General features: G+C 38.1%; 1 protein-coding gene across 1 annotated transcript in view; it reads right to left on the reverse strand.

The window, feature by feature from the left end:
* LOC115624348 overlaps positions 1–19,211 on the reverse strand; it is a 71,087-nt gene that overhangs the window by 38,920 nt on the left and 12,956 nt on the right. The window contains exons 2-5 of the mRNA XM_030519001.1: positions 7,677–7,800; positions 7,482–7,605; positions 7,250–7,334; positions 6,269–6,379 (exon numbers count right to left, since the gene is read on the reverse strand). Coding sequence (XP_030374861.1) covers positions 6,269–6,379; positions 7,250–7,334; positions 7,482–7,605; positions 7,677–7,800 — 444 coding nt within the window. The remainder of the gene's footprint in view (positions 1–6,268; positions 6,380–7,249; positions 7,335–7,481; positions 7,606–7,676; positions 7,801–19,211) is intronic.

A 19,211-nucleotide genomic window follows, 5' to 3' on the forward strand; every position in this document is an offset into this window, starting at 1 on the left:
TTCATGCCCTGCATAAACTTAAATAAAACATTATAGAGTTGGCAGGCAATTTGCCAACCTTGAGTTTTAAATTGCGGGCAATAACTTGATGCACGTAAGCCAGCAGGCAAATTATAGTGGTGGGTATGGAAAGATTTAGATGGCTGACGTTGTTGCTGCTGCGCTTTCTTTTAGTATTTAGGGTGGCTGACTGTTCGATTATTCAATAACCTACATTTTAAAGACCAGATGACTATTGTTTTTCGTTTCACTTCTATTTGACCACGTTACGCTATTTACATAAACAAGCCATGACTACACCAACTTTGTATATCAATAAGCATTACTCAAACGCAGCTTGTGGCAATTGGCCGCTTTTTACCGACTTCAACTTAATCAAGTGGTGAAATTAGCTTTGGTGTGCATATACAAGTATGTAGGTGTATACACGAGTATGTGGGCCCATTAATTTAATGAAATTGCCCGAGGACCTGTACAATACAGTGTGGAAAAAATAAGTTCCTTATTTTCATCCATTTTTGATTATTTTGTTAAAATAAGATTAATTTAAGAACATGCGGACGGACGGACAATGATATATTGACTCTTTTGGTCATACTGATCGAGAATATATTATACTTTTGAGGGTCTGCCACGCCCCCTTTCGTGTGTTACATACATTCGCACCAAACTAGTAGATACTAGACTTCAGATAAGGGATGGAAAAACATTCCACTGGAGGAAAATAATATGTTAGCCTATATTCATTTGTATTTATATTTATACAAATACAATTTCCCTGGTAAGGGCCATGAAATCCACCTGCGAATTCAGTAAAACTATGTTTGTATGTACTTCCTACAAACACTCGCATACATACATATAATGACGGCTGCATTTGATACATTTGAAAAATGCGATAAAAACCACATACTCACATATTTGTACATGGCCGTCGACACATTGACACACGAACGCACGAACATGGTACTAAACCCACATTACTTTGATTAATTCCTGCTATTTGGTTCAGTTTTATGTTGCTTATGAAATTATTTCACAAACTGAGAAATGAGTCTGCATTTCAAGCCCAACCAACATTTAGACGTCATAAGGTAGGTCTATGAGAGCCATTTCAATTCAATATGTATATGTGTACATTCTAATTTGTTAGAATAAGAAACTAGCGCTTTTGTTTTTATTAATATGTTAAGAGACTGTACAATTCTACAGTCTAAGCCCGACAGTGAAATGTCAAACAAACTTCCAACGCTATGTTATACATACATATGTGCCCATACCAGGAGCAAAAGGAAGAAGATGAGCGAACTCCCTCTTGCAGTGGGCGTAGTACTGGAGTAAAATTAGCCTTCTTAGTCAGAACCCCCGTTTTATAAATCATACAGTGGCAAAACTTTTTCCCAATGGTTTTAAGAAATATTGTTTGTTTTTTTAAATTACACCTAATACACATTGAATCCTTTGACATATGAACAACAATATTACACATAGTATGTAAGGAAACTATAATAATGTGGCTAAGTTCCGCTTATACCGTCTTTTCAGACTTACTTAATACAAAAAAAAAGGCGCACCACGTGCCACTCGAGGCAGCCGGCTGGAGGTTCGTGGCAATATGCGTGCATCCTACACATAAATTTTACTAATTTGCGTTGCCTGTTAGTTTCTTTTTCCTTCACTTGCTTGCTAGCTCTCGGCTCGGTCCGCCATACTATTTTCTATTCCAAAATTTTAATTAGCAGTTCGCAGCAGACATGCCTCTGAGTCGCTCAGGCAACCTGCCATTTGCTGTGGTGCGGCTTCTGTTGCGAGCCTGTTGGCAAAATTGCGACCATTTTGTCTTTTATTGCATTTGCGGTCGCTGTTGACTCGCAGTGTGAAGTGGATGATGATTTTTAGAAGTGGGGCAGTTGCCCACTTTTGCGTGATTCGCATACTTCTTGGTCGACTTAGCTTATAGGACAAACTCTCAGTTTCATTTGTCGGTCGCCTTTTGTTACATAACCCATTTACCGCTTGCGTAAAAATAGGTACATAAATCAGCAAAAACAGATAGACATAGGACCTATGTATGACCGACATAGCATACAGTTTTCAACTGGCATTCTATGTTAACTCTCTCTTTCTTTACTGTATATACATTATTCTATATGTTTAGCATTTTTTTACTGCACTTTAAGTTGGTTGCTAACTGTTCGCTCTCTCATGTTTTCTGCCTTTTACACAACATCCTAATGAGCAACACTAAAGCTTTGCCACCAACATTTAAAATGATGACAATTTTCACAGTTTTCGTTCGCATTTAAGACCATCAGATACTTTTGACTATCCCGCGACTCTTGGTAGACACTGGCAAGCGCATACAAATAGAAGCACAGACAGCACTCATACACATTTACACACTTGCTTACGTTGCGTTTCTTGGCTCTAACAGCTTTTTCTCTTTTTTTCTGGGGCGCATCAACATGATCCCAGCCCCTGTCCCTTGTAATGCCTCGAAACAAAAAAATACTGAAAAACCCGTGCACGCTCTTACATATAGCCACACATATGCACTGGCATGTTGCAAGCAGCGCCTTTACTTATGCAGAAATGCTGAAATATTTGTTTGTTTAGTTTTGCATATCTTTGCATCACATCTGCTCCATATAAAAAGCAAGTCGACTACTCTTCTCTGTGCGTCTGTTTAAGTCTGCATGTGAGTGTAAGTGTACAACGATACAGCAGCAAGAACAGAGCGCAACTGAAAACGCAGGCAAACAAAGCACTTAAAAAATAAAAGATATAACGGCAACAGTAGTACCAACAACCATTTGGGCGAGCTTCTGTCCTTGCTGTTACTACTGCTGATAGTTACAAAAATTCTCTGCCACATAAATATTTTTTATGTTGTCTTTTCTACACATTTTGTTTGCTTGTGGGTGAATGTATGTACTCATATATATGTATGTATTTATGTATATGTGCCCGCCTGGTATTTGGCATTTTGCTTTTTGTTGAGCAACTACCCATTGCGGGAGCAGTGAAATAAATTTAAAGACCATGCTTTAAGGGCCGTGAAGAAACAGGACAAAAAAAACAAATCAAAAAAAAAAAGATAGCATTAATCCCTGATAAATTCCCGAGTTGTCATTTGTAAGTACGTGTGCACGTTCTGGAGCTTCTCCACTACATCAAAAATAGTGACAACACTTAGAACAGGGTCAAGCTGAATCTCGAAGCTAAGGTACAATACTAAATGTTAACGTGGTGGGAGATGAAAACATTTATGTTATTAAGATGTCCTTTATTTTATTATCAAGCTAGATAGTTTGATTGTAGTTAATGATTAGTACTAACTTGTTGACGAGTGCAGTAAAAAACTAAAAGGGGAACTCTTAAATGAGTGAAACGTCTTTCCATTCGAAAATACAGCTCCAGTGGGGTACGTGAAAATACGAAACAAAATTATGCAAACAATTTGAAAAGCATAACACAGCACTAGCAACAGTAATATAAACTAAAAGCGAAATTAGTAGCGCCTTGTTGGTATACCTTCTCTTTATAACTCGTGTTGCTACTATTGTTTCTACTGTTGTAGTCCGTGTGCTTCTGGCAGCATACAACATATTAAAAGTGCTAAAAATGTGGCACAAAAAATGTAATAAAAATGCCCACAATTTTTGTAGTATGCAGCAAGCAGCTTGCCAACCTAATAGGAACAAAAGCTACAAAATCATAATCAGCAATGAGAACAACAACATTACAGCCGCGCACTAAAGAAAAAGCGGAAAACGCCTGCACTTCCGCTTGCTACAGAGTATGGCACGTTATTTTCTGCTTCTTTTTTGTTATTGTTGCTCCAGTTGATGTTGTTGTTTCAACTGTTATTGCTTAACGTATACTTACCATATTCTATGGCGTTTTAGTGAAACCGCCGACGGTAAAATTCATAGTATGCATTAGCCCTTTCCAAAGCTGCAGATTACCGTCCCATTGAAGCGCCTAGTTCCATGCCTAACCCAATATTTTCTTTATGATTTTTGCCCATATTGCTGGCTGGGGCTTAAGTTTTCTACCATGAATATGTATGCCTTATAACTTCATTGCCTCCATCTGCTTTTGGACTGAGGAGTTAACTTGCTGACGGTTCGCCATCGCCGCCCATGGCGTGTCACATTCATTTGACTCAACCGCCTTCCCGTTGCTTTTACTTTTCGTCGTCTGTGCTACAATAAAATTTACGGCTGCTTTGTCGATTTTGCACACGTTTAATTCTAACTGCCAGGCAACTTGGCCAACTGTCGCCGCCTTCCGACGCAAGCCCAATGCTGCCCCTGCTGCTTTGACTTACTTCCCTGATTACGCTTTGTTAAGTGGCAGTCTTTTCGTTGGTAGAAACTGCAGTTACCGTTATTTGCAGTAATAAGAACTGCAATTTTCAAATGGACATTGCATGTTTGAATGCCTGCTAAGCATAATGGTAATAGTTGACGCGTAATTTATTTCCTTCCACTGATTTTAGTTGAATGTAATTTCTGATTTGGTACAAGCATGCTTAAGCATTAACATTGAAGTGAAAACCATTCTCGGTTATCCGCATATCGCACCATTTCGCTTTATGCATATTGCATGGCAAGGGGCTAATATTGAAAGCTACTCTCATACGTATACTTAAAAAAAAAGAAAAAGTAAGTTTGTGTTATAGCAACACATATAATACCGAAGTTTCTCTGCTGGCAGCATCTGCTAGCTGGTAATTGTCTTCATACATTTTTATCATATCGCATACTCTTGCCCGCAGCCCTGAACTTGCAAAAATATTACCCATACGCACTTTGTTTTATAATTTCCGATTCAAAAACTTTACATAACTCGATTAATTCTTATTTATTTATATTTGTTTTAGCTAACCAAGTACCAGGCAATAACTGCATATTCACACTCTTCAACATGGGTCTCTGGTGTCTAACAGCCTCGTTTTACACATTGTGTTTAGCCATTTAATTGGCGCATACAATATTTCAAGTGCTAAATTTGTTTGGGTGTTTTTTTACCATCACTCACAACAGGACCAACGGGTAACAGTTGAAACGATCTGTCGCTCTCGCCACGCCCTACTAGTCGAGTGTAGTTTTCTTGTCCTAGTGATTTATTTTATGTCAACGTTGACATGTCAAACCCTTCAAAGTGGTTTTGCTTCCGTTTTGAGCCAGAACCGCGTCCATAAAGCACGCGATTGTTGCTGTAGCTGTTGCCGATTGCTTAAAGTGTGTGACATACTTACTAGCATGCGCAACTTATACATAGTACATACTTGTACATGTACATATAGGTATATGAATTTGTGAATATGTCTGTGCAATGGTTTTTCGTTTCTCACTGACCAACCGACAGACGCCTAACCGACTGTTGAACAATTTGAGCTGGATTTCTACCACTTGCCTTGCTTGAACAGAATGGATACTTATATCGTTGCATATGTACTCATACAAGTACTAAGTATATACGGGTTGCATACATGCGTGTGAATACACATTCACCCACATTTCTCAAGCTGTCGCCAATTCGCAAATTCATCAACTTTGGCCACCAAAGCTGGACCCATTGTCGCCGACTCCCGTTTTCTCGACACCTCCACTCACGGTATATATTGTACCTTTATTTGTAATGTAACTGCTATCGTAGTTTTATTGTTGTTGTTATTTTGCTATTATTACTGCGCACTGCTTGCCACTGCTTCCGCTCGCCATTTTTAATCCTTTTGTATGCGGCACATTTGAGAAATTGCCACTGCCATTGCTACCGATTTTCGCTTTCAATTGACGTTGAGGCTTTGTTTTTGCTTTTGCATGTGTTGTTGTTTTTGATCCTATTGTATGAATGTGTACAGTTGTTGGTTTTTTGTGTGCTTGACTACGACTCCTGCTTTTTCGGCTATTGTTGTTGCTCACAATTGAACTTTATTTACCTTATATATTGTTTGTTATGTTTATACCTTTGCTTTTGCTGTTGCGGCTGCCTTAGCTTTTGTTTACACACCACGCTAGCTCAACGCGACTCCAATTGTTTTTCCACTTGCTGTACCCAATGCGATTTTATTTTTGATAACATTTGCGCACGAAATTTATATTCCGACAATAACGACAATACCAAAAGCAATAGCCGACCCTGGCAGCTGAGTTTGTTAATTTACAATCATTGATTTTTGTTTTGCTTACGACTAAATTTCCCATTTTTTTTAAATTGTGCTTTCGTTATTGTTCAGATCTCATAGCGCAGTACTTACCACCATAAACGACACAGGTCACTTCTAGACTGCCGCCCTCTTCGTAAGGTCCGGCCCGTGAATCGATACGTAGACGACGCTCATTGAAAATGTTAGGCTGCTGAGGGGGCACTATGAAAGGTAATTAGAGTTTATGGTAGTTTGTAAGTAAAATAAGTAAGAAGGGATATGGGCTCTTAACTATAAATATATTTTACATGATTCCTTTAACAAAAAAATTTACTTAAAAATGATTTGTGTGACCATTTTTTTTCATTGGATATTTATATTTATGTATATTTCAGAAAAAAAGATATGCAGGTCTGAATATTTAGCTACATTGCGCACCATTGTTATTCTTTGCTAAAATACTTATACACAAATTAAAATGTTTTCTAGGCGTCAACGGTTAATGCATTTTTGACGTTGACAATCGTGTATTAAACCACAAATCACAACCAATTTGCATAGGATGCAAATGGAAAATCTAAAGCGCCCAGTCTTTATAAACGTTTCGCAAAATACATTTTGTAAGCTTGCGGTCAACCGAAAAATTATATTAGCTAATTTATGTTTCTATTTTAAATAGCAAAAATAATGTTAATTCCTTTCATAATACGAAACAGCATATTTGCATTGCAGCAATAACACACCATTATTTAAATATAAATAAACATAAGTATATGTCATTTCAACATATATACATATGAATGACTGCACTTGCCAGCGCATTTAACTATAGCCGCATTGTCCGTTGTGTGGTGTGTTGATTTAGCACACAAAAAAATGAATTTCCAATGCGGTTAATTTTTAATAAAAAGTGGCAAGCAGTAGGGATACAGATTACCAGTGGTTTCGAAGTTTTTTATTTGAATTTGTGTGTACAAATGCATTTTGTAAAAATGAGAGACTGGAAGAAATATACTTACAGTAAGTATTATAAAGCTTTTGCATTTGTATTCATAAAATGGTAAAAAGAAAAGTAAATCAAAATATACGCACCAACAACTTCCAAATTGACATTGCTATTTCTGGTCTGCGAGAGCTTGAAGTCCACCCGGCAGCGAAAGTTTCCCGCATCCTTTTCCTGTGTTGAGAGAGGGTAGTGTTAAAAAAAAACGAAACGAAAAATTCAAGCGTAAAAGGTGCGAACATGCAAAAAAACATTAATTACAAAATTTTATGTGGCTGACACTTATTATTCTAAACTTAGTTTGGTCAGAAGCTAACATACCTTAACTGGATTTATAATCAATTCCGCCGGTTCCTTGTGTGTACGAAAAACTGCGCGATCTTCAAGCACCTCCTCATCACGCCAATGTGAAGGCGTACCTGCATGTGCCCCACGTGTATCGTAACTGTCATTGGCAGTTGGATAAGATCTCCTTTAGTACAAAGTTGCCAGCCCATACAGCCCATTTATACTTACCTATATATGGGCAAATTATTTTTATACCAGACGACCAGCAGCACTTTATCATCGGGTAGACTGGAGCCCACATCGCACTTTATTTGTGCCGAGCTATTGACAAGCACCCGTAGTATTTCTCCATCTGCAAGTAAAAAGAGCGAGAGAAAGAGAGATGGCGAAACTTTATAAGTTGTTTTGATGCCAACGAATGCAATGCTCGACAATTCGCTTAAATAAATAAAAGAAATCAATTTCCCTCCAAAATTGGTTTTCAACTGGCTGCCGCAACAATTTATCAAAAGTGTCGAACAATTTCTCTACTAAGCCATTGCAGATAAAACGTCTCGTGCTGGCGCCCATGCCAAATTATGAAGTGCCCAGTATTTTTCGAGATTTCTTGGCAGCTTGCACGATTTCTCGTCGTACCTATGTATATATTTGGTGCCCTGCGAGTTGAAAGCCACCATTTATATTTGTTGTTGCCCACAAAAAGATCACCAAATTAAACAAAAACTGCACATTGGGGGAACAGCTGCAACAAAAAGTCTGAAGACTTATGCACCTTTCGTTAAATCGCACTTAAAATGTGAAAAGCCTCCAAAAAACAAGTGGAGAGGATAAAGTCAGGTGTACCGACTTTGAAATTCTCTGTAGATATGTGTGGAATAATTACGCGTGTCTATGCGTGTATGCGTGTGTTTATGTGTGTCTGTGTATGTCTCGTGTGCCTGTGCAAAGTGTTAACAACAACAGCTGCGGGCACTGCTTGTACGGACAGACAGACCGACAGGGCTAGATTGTCTGGCTGATCAAGAATATATATACTTTGTGGGGTCTGTCTGTTACATTTTTCAGCTCGCGCAAACCTAATATGTATACTCTTGTACATTTCATGTACAGAGTATAATTGAAGGCATAGGAGCTCTTATTCTGGTCAGTAGCCAACAAACAGTATAAACATAACACTTAACTCATAGTAACAAAAAAATAGCACATACAGAGTTAATGCGCCAAAGTGCCACAAAAACTGAACGGATTGTGCACGTGACGCTTCAGCGAGTTCTAAGCCTCATGCGGATTACGAAATAACCGCCATATTGTTGGTGGCTGTGTGCTAAATTACAATATATATTAAAGAGGCAGAACAATAATAGACACAGGGAACAAATGTGAGCTATATGGGGCCAAGCATGCTTATAACTGCAGTATCTGTGACGTCACTAGTCAAAACTCCTTTAGCAGACCAAAGCATATCCGGTCTGTTAACTTTGCAATGGAGTGCACAATACCTACGCACAGCTCAAACGCATTGTGATTCCTGTTTTTGTTGCCGAGGGCTTCTGTGGGCTTTGGTTTGAGAGCGGCGCCATTGGCCATGTCAATTTTGTCCGGGCGTATGCCGACACACAAACGACCACATGATAAATAATCGATAAATTATGTGGACACATGTTTAATCTAGCGTGAAATAGAATCATTTCCCTTCAATTTGTTTGTGTGGCAGTATGAACAACGAAAAACAGAACAGATGTGTGTTAGGCAACAGCCGCAAGGCAACCTTTAAGCTGTGCAATGGTTCGAGGTATGGTGAGAGGTGCTACCTTTGACCGGCCGTAGGCATTAGCTGGGGGTTCTTTTAAAAATAAATATTGAGCAATGTATAAATAAGATGGTGACAGAGCCAACAATGTTTGACAACCGGGCGAATGAGTGATGTAAATAGAGTTCTTATGGTATGTTATTCAAATCCAAATGGGTATCTTTGCGAATGGACATACTGCATGTACTTTTACTTTAACATGCAGGCTACTGTTAAAATGTTTATGCATAAACACATTTTTCTCCAAACTTAAATAAGCAAAGAGAATGCTACAACCGAGCAAGCCAGTTAGTGAAATACTCTGTGCCCATATGCACCCATAGCAAAAGCAATGAGCAGAGAAAGATCAAACACCCCCCTGCAGTTTGTGGACGTAGTACTGGGATGAAATTTTTACAATAGTAACTTTTCTTTGAATCAATCTATTTGGATGAAACTTAAGACAAAAGTAGAGAATTTTGTATTTATTATGTGTACCTTTTTATGTTCCTTTGAACTTATGGGCGGTATTAGCAAAATTCTGCAGCGGGGGTATGTGTCTGCATACCAGGTCAATGTGAAGTACAAGGGGAAGAATAACCAAATTTGGCATCCAGATTTTCCCAAGCCCGAGAAAGGAAAGTTTATAATTGTTTTTTTTTTTAACTCTTATGCTGCTAAGATACGCGTTAGTTGTTATTGACAAAGCAATATAGTAATTATTATTTTGAGGGTATCAATATTGCAATAGAGTACAACGATTACTAAGTCTGATCTTCGTAATGTATGAGTAATACAATTCTTTTGATTGAACAAAAACCAACTGCATTACCCGCTCATTGTAAAGAACTATCTTGCTGGTTGATCTTCATTTCATATCCTTCAGCTTCATTAACCTGCCACTAATTACATTCAAACACTGCAACAATGATAACGCCGTCTATGGAATTGTTATTGTTGCCTTACCTCTTCAATGTAATTTAACTTTTTCTAATTGACACTTGTCCCACCCAAAGACATTTTTCAACTTAATTTTTACGCATTTACACATACACTTATTTCAATTTCCTTAACATACAGACACAATAAGTACAGCAACAGCAATACAAAACAAAAGCAACTCAACAATAGCAACTACACCGGCAACTATTGTACACAACTACACCGACAGCAACAACTTCAATTCAACAGCACACATGCAAACAAAAACAAGAAACTTGTAACACAATGGTAGTGCCTGACAATGGAATGGCACATGAAACACAAAAGTACATGGTAACCGGGCTTGGAATTTATAGCACCCAACCATTCATGGTACACAGGCGCACTGTCGGTGTAGTCATCGTAAAGCCACAAAGAAAAAGTAGACAAGTGCAATGGCAACAGCAGCAGGTAAGCAGCAATGTGGTTTCTATGGTTGACTGGTTGCGTGGCTGTTTGTGTTTAACTAGGGAACGAAGAGAGAGTGTAGCTAAATACAAAAGCCACGTGACAATGTTTTAAAAAAGGGGTCGAGATATAGGGAAAGAAGTTGGTCAAAATGCCATTGGTGTGTTTATGTTTTTTTTTTTGTATTTTACTAACCAGTATCTTGCACGCGGAAGCTTTCTTTTGTTATGAACACATGACATTGAACGAGATCTACATGCATAATTATACTCTGTTCCTGAAAGGGTAGAGATACAAAATGTAACATGCAAAAGAAAGCGTAGCAGACCCCACAAAGCATATGTATACTTGACCAGCATTACAAGACAATACGATTTAGCCCTCTTTGTCTGTCCGTCTGTCTATATGAACACCTAGATTTAAGATACTATAAGAGCTAGAGACACAAATTTGTGAGTTTATTTTATTTTTTTATGCAACCCCCGGCTGAGACGATTTTCCATAACTCGGTAAATACTCATTACTAGTGTACGTGTATTTCAGAAATTTAAAATTTTTCCATAACTCATTTGAGTTTTCAAATTACATTTAATTAGTTCTTATGTTTCCTCATATTTCATTTCATCTAAGAATAAATTGATAGTCATAAGTGCAATCTCTGCCAAGCTCGTTCCTCTGTTATCTGGACACTCTCATCGGCGGACACTTTTTCTAAAAACATTCGATCGGTGTATAAAGTATTTAAGTATCCCCTTAAACGGACACTCCCCTTGGGCGGACAAAAATTTGCCGACCGTGAGTGTCCGGCCAATAGAGTTTTCACTTTATACATAATATTGATGACGTTTTTTTGTGGAAGTGGGTATAGGGTTTTTGAGAGTTGAGCCCTATCAACTCTAACATTCCTTACATGTTTTTAATATTTCCATCTTCAGTAGTCACAATAAGTTTCGGTTCAGGGCATTTGGCTACTGCTTTGTCTGCGTAAATGCCAGAAATTTGTAGCTGCCAGCAACCAACAATCACTGCTAATTCCACTTTTAAGAGCAGCTGTCTGACAATGATAACATTAACGATTTTTTAGGGGGCAGAATCGTATAGTTCTTCCTCAGCTGGACGCTTAATGCTTTACAAAAAATCGGTGCACTAATTTAATATTCGTATCCAATATAAAATCAATATACCTCACAATAACAAAACCAACTAACAAATACCCAATTATGATCAATAAATGATTAAATGAAAATCAATTATGAAACTTTGACCAACATGTGTAAGGATAGACCCAAAATGTAACAAGAGAGAACGCTACAGTCGAGCAAGCCCGACAGTGTAATACCCTGTACCCAGGTAAACTTCCGTCACTGAGTTATATGCGCCCATAGCAGCAGCAAAAAGAGGAAGAAGAAGAGCGAACTTGTTGCTGCAGTTTGGGGGGGTTGCACTGGGGAGAATTTGTTTTGCTAATAACTTTTCTTAGAATTGACCGAATTGAATAAAATTTCATACAACAGTAGACAATTATATATTAATTATGTGTGCAAAATTTGGTTTAGGTAGCATTTGAAATGTGGACGCTATTGACGAAATTCTGTAGCGGGGGAAGGGGGGGAAAATTAAAAAAAAAACATAAACTCGTCCTTACTCGGACCTAGGAGAATCTGGATGCCAACTTTGGTTATTCTAGCTTTTATAGTTTCTGAGATCCTCGCGTTCATCCAGACGGACGGACAGACGGACGGACAGACGGACGGACAGACGGACGGACAGACGGACGGACATGTCTAGATCGATTTCTCTCGTCATGCTGATCAAGAATATATATACTTTATGGGGTCGGAGATGCTTCCTTCTGTATGTTACATACTTTGCACAAACCTAATATACCCTTTTTACCCTACGGGTACAGGGTATAAAAAGTAAATATTGGCTGGCCGATATTGGCTGCCTTTTGGTTCGGATCATAGCGGTCATGTTCACACATTCACACATTTACACACAAGCCCACTTTTGTGTGTATTTCCTGCCTTATTGTATGAATTTATATTGCTCACGAACATCGTTAGCACGATTGTTTAAGGAAACAAAAGGCATACAAGAAAAAAGGGAGAATCAGTAACAGAAAAAATGCTCTATCTAGTTGAAATTCAAAGGTAACTAGTTAGCCAACAATTTTGCACAAAGTTGCTTTGATGAAATTGTGGCAGTAGCTACCTTGGAAGTAACCTCTTAATAAATCAAAATTATGTAACACACTTTTTTGTGCAGCTTTGCCAACAGCAACATTCTCTAACTAAGTCAAGAAATCGCACGGCCATGCTGTGACACGTTCGACAGCTTACAACTTTATTATCCGTCTCACGACTTTACCAATAATTTCTAAGTGCAATAAATTTTTGTTAATGTGCAATTTATGGGACACCATTTAATTAGTTTCAGTCGTTTAGCGCGCCGTACGCGAGTCCGCCTTATTGCGCGTTCTTTGCGATACTTTCTACCGGCAAATTTATGTTGACAGAGATTATTTCAGCGGGCACGTAACACACATACCGTCAGCTAGGCATAATATGTCTGCTAATAGCCAAAACTTTATTTACCCTATACCCGAAATCTTCAAAAAGGTATTGTGGAATTGTTGAGTTAAATGTTACACCCAAAACGGTATTTAGAAAATTATATCTTTATATTAATGACTGACATGCCTATTTCCATATGTCTGTCCGTTTTAATTATTTATTTTACGTACGAAAAAAAATATCTAAAATAGTATTTAATCAAAACAAGAGAGAACGCTACAGTCGAGCAAGCCCGACAGTGTAATACCCTGTACCCAGGTAAACTTCCGTCACTGAGTTATATGCGCCCATAGCAGCAGCAAAAAGAGGAAGAAGAAGAGCGAACTTGTTGCTGCAGTTTGTACTGGCGAGAATTTGTTTCGCTAATAACTTTTCACAGAATTGACCGAATTGGATAAGTAGACAACAGTAGACAATTATATATAAATTATGTGTGCAAAGTTTGGTTGAGGTAGCATTTGAAATGTGGACGCTATTGACGAAATTCTGTAGCGGGGGAAGGGGGGGAAAATTAAAAAAAAAAAAATAAACTCGTCCTTACTCGGACCTAGGAGAATCTGGATGCCAACTTTGGTTATTCTAGCTTTTATAGTTTCTGAGATCCTCGCGTTCATCCAGACGGACAGACGGACGGACAGACGGACGGACAGACGGACGGACAGACGGACGGACAGACGGACGGACATGTCTAGATCGATTTGTCTCGTCATGCTGATTCAGAATATATATACTTTATGGGGTCGGAGATGCTTCCTTCTGCATGTTACATACTTTGCACAAACCTAATATACCCTACAGTCGAGCAAGCCCGACAGTGTAATACCCTGTACCCAGGTAAACTTCCGTCACTGAGTTATATGCGCCCATAGCAGCAGCATAAAGAGGAAGAAGAAGAGCGAACTTGTTGCTGCAGTTTGGGGGGGCTGTACTGGTGAGAATTTGTTTTGCTAATAACTTTTCTTAGAATTGACCGAATTTGATAAAATTTTAAACAACAGTAGATAATTATATAGAAATTATGTGTGCAAAGTTTGGTTTAGGTAGCATTTGAAATGTGGACGCTATTGACGAAATTCTGTAGCGGGGGAAGGGGGAGGAAATTAAAAAAAAAAAAATAAACTCGTCCTTACTCGGATCTAGGAGAATCTGGATGCCAACTTTGGTTATTCTAGCTTTTATAGTTTCTGAGATCCTCGCGTTCATCCAGACGGACAGACGGACGGACAGACGGACAGACGGACGGACATGTCTAGATCGATTTCTCTCGTCATGCTGATCAAGAATATATATACTTTATGGGGTCGGAGATGCTTCCTTCTGTATGTTACATACTTTGCACAAACCTAATATACCCTTTTTACCCTACGGGTACAGGGTATAAAAAGAAGTTTAAGTATTTCTGCGATGGAACAATACATAACAAGAGAGAACGCTACAGTCGAGCAAGCCCGACAGTGTAATACCCTGTACCCAGGTAAACTTCCGTCACTGAGTTATATGCGCCCATAGCAGCAGCAAAAAGAGGAAGAAGAAGAGCGAACTTGTTGCTGCAGTTTGGGGGGGTTGCACTGGGGAGAATTTGTTTTGCTAATAACTTTTCTTAGAATTGACTGAATTGAATAAAATTTTGAACAACAATAGACAATTATATATAAATTATGTGTGCAAAGTTTGGTTTAGGTAGCATTTGAAATGTGGACGCTATTGACGAAATTCTGTAGCGGGGGAAGGGGGGGGGGGGGAAAATTAAAAAAAAAAAAATAAACTCGTCCTTACTCGGATCTAGGAGAATCTGGATGCCAACTTTGGTTATTCTAGCTTTTATAGTTTCTGAGATCCTCGCGTTCATCCAGACGGACAGACGGACGGACAGACGGACAGACGGACGGACATGTCTAGATCGATTTCTCTCGTCATGCTGATCAAGAATATATATACTTTATGGGGTCGGAGATGCTTCCTTCTGTATGTTACATACTTTGCACAAACCTAATATACCCTTTTTACCCTACGGGTACAGGGTATAAAAAGAAGTTTAAGTATTTCTGCGATGGAACAATACATAACAAGAGAGAACGCTACAGTCGAGCAAGCCCGACAGTGTAATACCCTGTACCCAGGTAAACTTCCGTCACTGAGTTATATGCGCCCATAGCAGCAGCAAAAAGAGGAAGAAGAAGAGCGAACTTGTTGCTGCAGTTTGGGGGGGTTGCACTGGGGAGAATTTGTTTTGCTAATAACTTTTCTTAGAATTGACTGAATTGAATAAAATTTTGAACAACAATAGACAATTATATATAAATTATGTGTGCAAAGTTTGGTTTAGGTAGCATTTGAAATGTGGACGCTATTGACGAAATTCTGTAGCGGGGGAAGGGGGGGGGGGAAAATTAAAAAAAAAAAAATAAACTCGTCCTTACTTGGACCTAGGAGAATCTGGATGCCAACTTTGGTTATTCCAGCTTTTATAGTTTCTGAGATCCTTGCGTTCATCCAGACGGACGGACAGACGGACGGACATGTCTAGATCGATTTCTCTCGTCATGCTGATCAAGAATATATATACTTTATGGGGTCGGAGATGCTTCCTTCTGTATGTTACATACTTTGCACAAACCTAATATACCCTTTTTACCCTACGGGTACAGGGTATAAAAAGCTGCAGAGTGTACATGAGGCTACCACCCGAGACTCTAGTATTTCAAACTTTTTTGCTTAGCTACTTGCAATAGATCGTGCGCAACTTTTTAGCAACCTCGGCTATAACTTCCGTTTTTCGCTTAGCGGGCCCATTGACCGCGTTAACATTTATCAAATGGTTAAATGTTTTATTCCCGCATCACACATGTGGTTAATAATGCTTCTACGCGTGTTTTCATTGCCTTAGTCACATTTGTCTTTTGCCAATTGCCCAATTTATGAGTTTGTAGTTTCGCACTTGGCTGCTATTATGATTATGGTCATGTTTATTAGTTGCTGAAAGGCTTTTATTATTAAGATGAATTGTTGGAATATTTGTTCAAGCGACACTTTTATTCATATTCATTCATTAAGGATGTTACTATTCGAAAAACTTTTTGGAATCTTTTATACTGATGGGCCTAGGTGAATAAGTTTTGCTTCATCGACCCATATCATCATGATCACCAAAAATACAAACACACTCTACCTACCACGCCTCCTTCTGAATGTTATGTATATTTGCATAAACTTGTACGTTATGGAGGGTATAAAATTCTATTACGACATGCAAATTGTAATTGCACTATTAAAAGTTGCATATTAAATGCGACACGATGCCGACAACAACAACTAGTAGAGCTGTGCTGCACAAGTCGGAGATGGTATGGGAAAGGAGTTATGTGAGTGACGTTACAACAGCAGCAACACGAACATATTAGCCAAAGCAACAACAAGCTGTATAATAGTCTAAAACATGATTCTACCCAGCACATAATATTAACATTACACAATCACAAGTGCTCGTACACTCGCACTGAACACATTGATGCATGTGTACTTTCCAATGCACGCATACCAATATACAACAACCATTTATTATTAGAAGGCGCAGAAATGCGTCTATGTGCACGCATATATGTGCTCATACAAGTGGTTGATTTTGCTCTTGGCTGTTGTTGGCATTTTCAGCAAATGTTGGTGTATAAATTATTCATTGATTAGCAACAAATGCCATTAAACATGCACCCAAAGTACTTTTGCGGCTAGACAAAGAGGCAATCGATAGAAACAGCAGGAGCAAAAATCACTAACCGCTGGTAACGACGACAACAATAATACTAACAGCAACTATTTAACAGTGGCTCTCATGTTTTTTCATTTTTTTAAAGTATATTTATAGTACATCAATATACATAAATCTACATTTTGTGTCTAAATGATCACTTTATATAAGCCCGCTTATAAGGCAAATCATAATCAATATTTTAAAGAGAGAATCTCTGACCCAATAAGATATACTTTCTTATCCTTAATCAGCATTTCACTGTCGGGCTTGTTTAACTGTAGCATTCTCCCTTGATTCAATTGTAATAGGAAAGGGAAAAATACTTATTTTAGGTAGTACTTATTTTGTACTTTAATTTTAATGTGATTTGTAAAGGAAGGATTAGAAATCCTTGATATTTAGCCTTCATTTTTAGAGTGCACTGTGTTAATATTCAGTTAAGCTTCTGTTTCCATATACATGCACAGTTAAGAAGACTTTAAACTGTTGTCATGTAGAAGCTACCAACAACCTGTTCGTTGCAATTGCTCGTGACTAGCCTGCCAATTGCTTGTTATCATCAAACAGCATGCAATAAGTTCTGCAGTACCAAAAAGCAAAGTAAAGCGCTAAACGGCTTACACTTTTTTCGTACATAGCCGAGCTTTTGCGTAGCCTTCGCGTACAGAAATTCTGTTTGCCGTCACATTTTCGGTGCGTAACTTTTCCCTCTATTTCCTATACTCTAACGTAAAAGGATTGTATTAAATTTATTTATTTCTGTGTGAGAAGACGAGTTCATATCTGATAATACTATACAGATGATCGAAAGAATATTAACAAAAGAAGAATCCAAATCAAGTCTTATATTGCGTATACATATATATATTATTATTTAATGAGATGATCAAAATAGTTTTATTAAATAATTATTTAGATGAGGTTTTCTTGTAGACTATACACGAGTCAGGTACACGCCATTCATGTTCATATTCCACTTTTTGCTGGGGCCGTTGAATTTTAATTTTAATGTTTTTGGCATCTCTTGGCAAACAGAAAAATTAAAAGAGGGAGAATGGGAGAACGCAATAGTGAAACTGAAGGACATGGGTTTGTTGGTAGCAAACATTGCAAAAATGGCACGTCAACAGCTGTTATGGGTAGATTTTGCACACAAATATGTGTGCGAATATAAGTATGTGTTTGTTGGGTGCTGGGCGTTGTTCTACATTTCAACGGCAACTTTTTGTACACTCTACCTATTTGTGACAAAAAATTTGGATATCAGAAAAATATTCATCTTTTAATTATAATTTAATTTAATACTTTAAAGATAATTGAGTTATTTTATCAAAAGATTTTTTGGATAATACAAACAGAATTTAAGGAGATACTCATACCGTTTAATTTAATTATTTATATATTGAGGTTGACTCTTGAGGAACTAATCTCAAGAGCATTCAAGCCAAATATTTGAGCTAGGTGGCCATAAAGTATATACGTGTAGTATGTTTGTATCTTCCAGCATATATTAACAGCCACTAATTCTTGACGTAATAAATTCAACAAGAGAGAACGCTACAGTCGAGCAAGCCCGACAGTAAAATCTCCACCAAAAAGAAAACAAAATTGTTTTTTAAATTAAATTATTAAAAAAAATTGAATTAATTAATTAATTAATTAAATTAAATTAGAAGACATGTTCATGTTAAGTTTTAACAGCATACATTTACATCACGTGCCTATATACGTGTATGTATGCAGCACAAAGTTGAACCAAAGCAGAAACAACAAGAACAGCTGCGGGCATCGCTGCCGGCAGAGCTGCAGGCAGCGCATGAGCAGCGATTTATTTATGGCTATAACTTCATAATTGACCTATCATGATGATACTTGGCATACGGACAAATATCCACGAACAGGATGTATATGCCAAATTTGCCAATTTCAAAATTCTAAGAATCAAAATAAAAAACAAACTTGACCTGCCTAGGGCTCAGGGGAACCTGAATACCAAGTTAGGTCATTCTAGCTCACGAACATGGCTATATCGACTCGGCTTGTCACCCTGATCAAGAATATATATACTTTGTGGGGTCTGCCACGCCTCCTTCTGTGTGTTACATACATGCGCACAAAACTAGTATAGCCTTTCACCCTTTGGGTACAGGCTATAAAAATTTGCCACCCTTGGTATTCGAACTCACGTAACGGGTGTATAATTAAACATTTACATAGGAATTGTGTCTATGTGTCTGTGTGCGCATGAATGCAGCACAATG

This window comes from Scaptodrosophila lebanonensis, unplaced genomic scaffold (genome assembly GCF_003285725.1).
Source record: "Scaptodrosophila lebanonensis strain 11010-0011.00,11010-0021.00 unplaced genomic scaffold, SlebRS2 tig00000053-arrow-pilon, whole genome shotgun sequence".
Classification (NCBI taxonomy): Eukaryota; Metazoa; Arthropoda; class Insecta; order Diptera; family Drosophilidae; genus Scaptodrosophila; species Scaptodrosophila lebanonensis.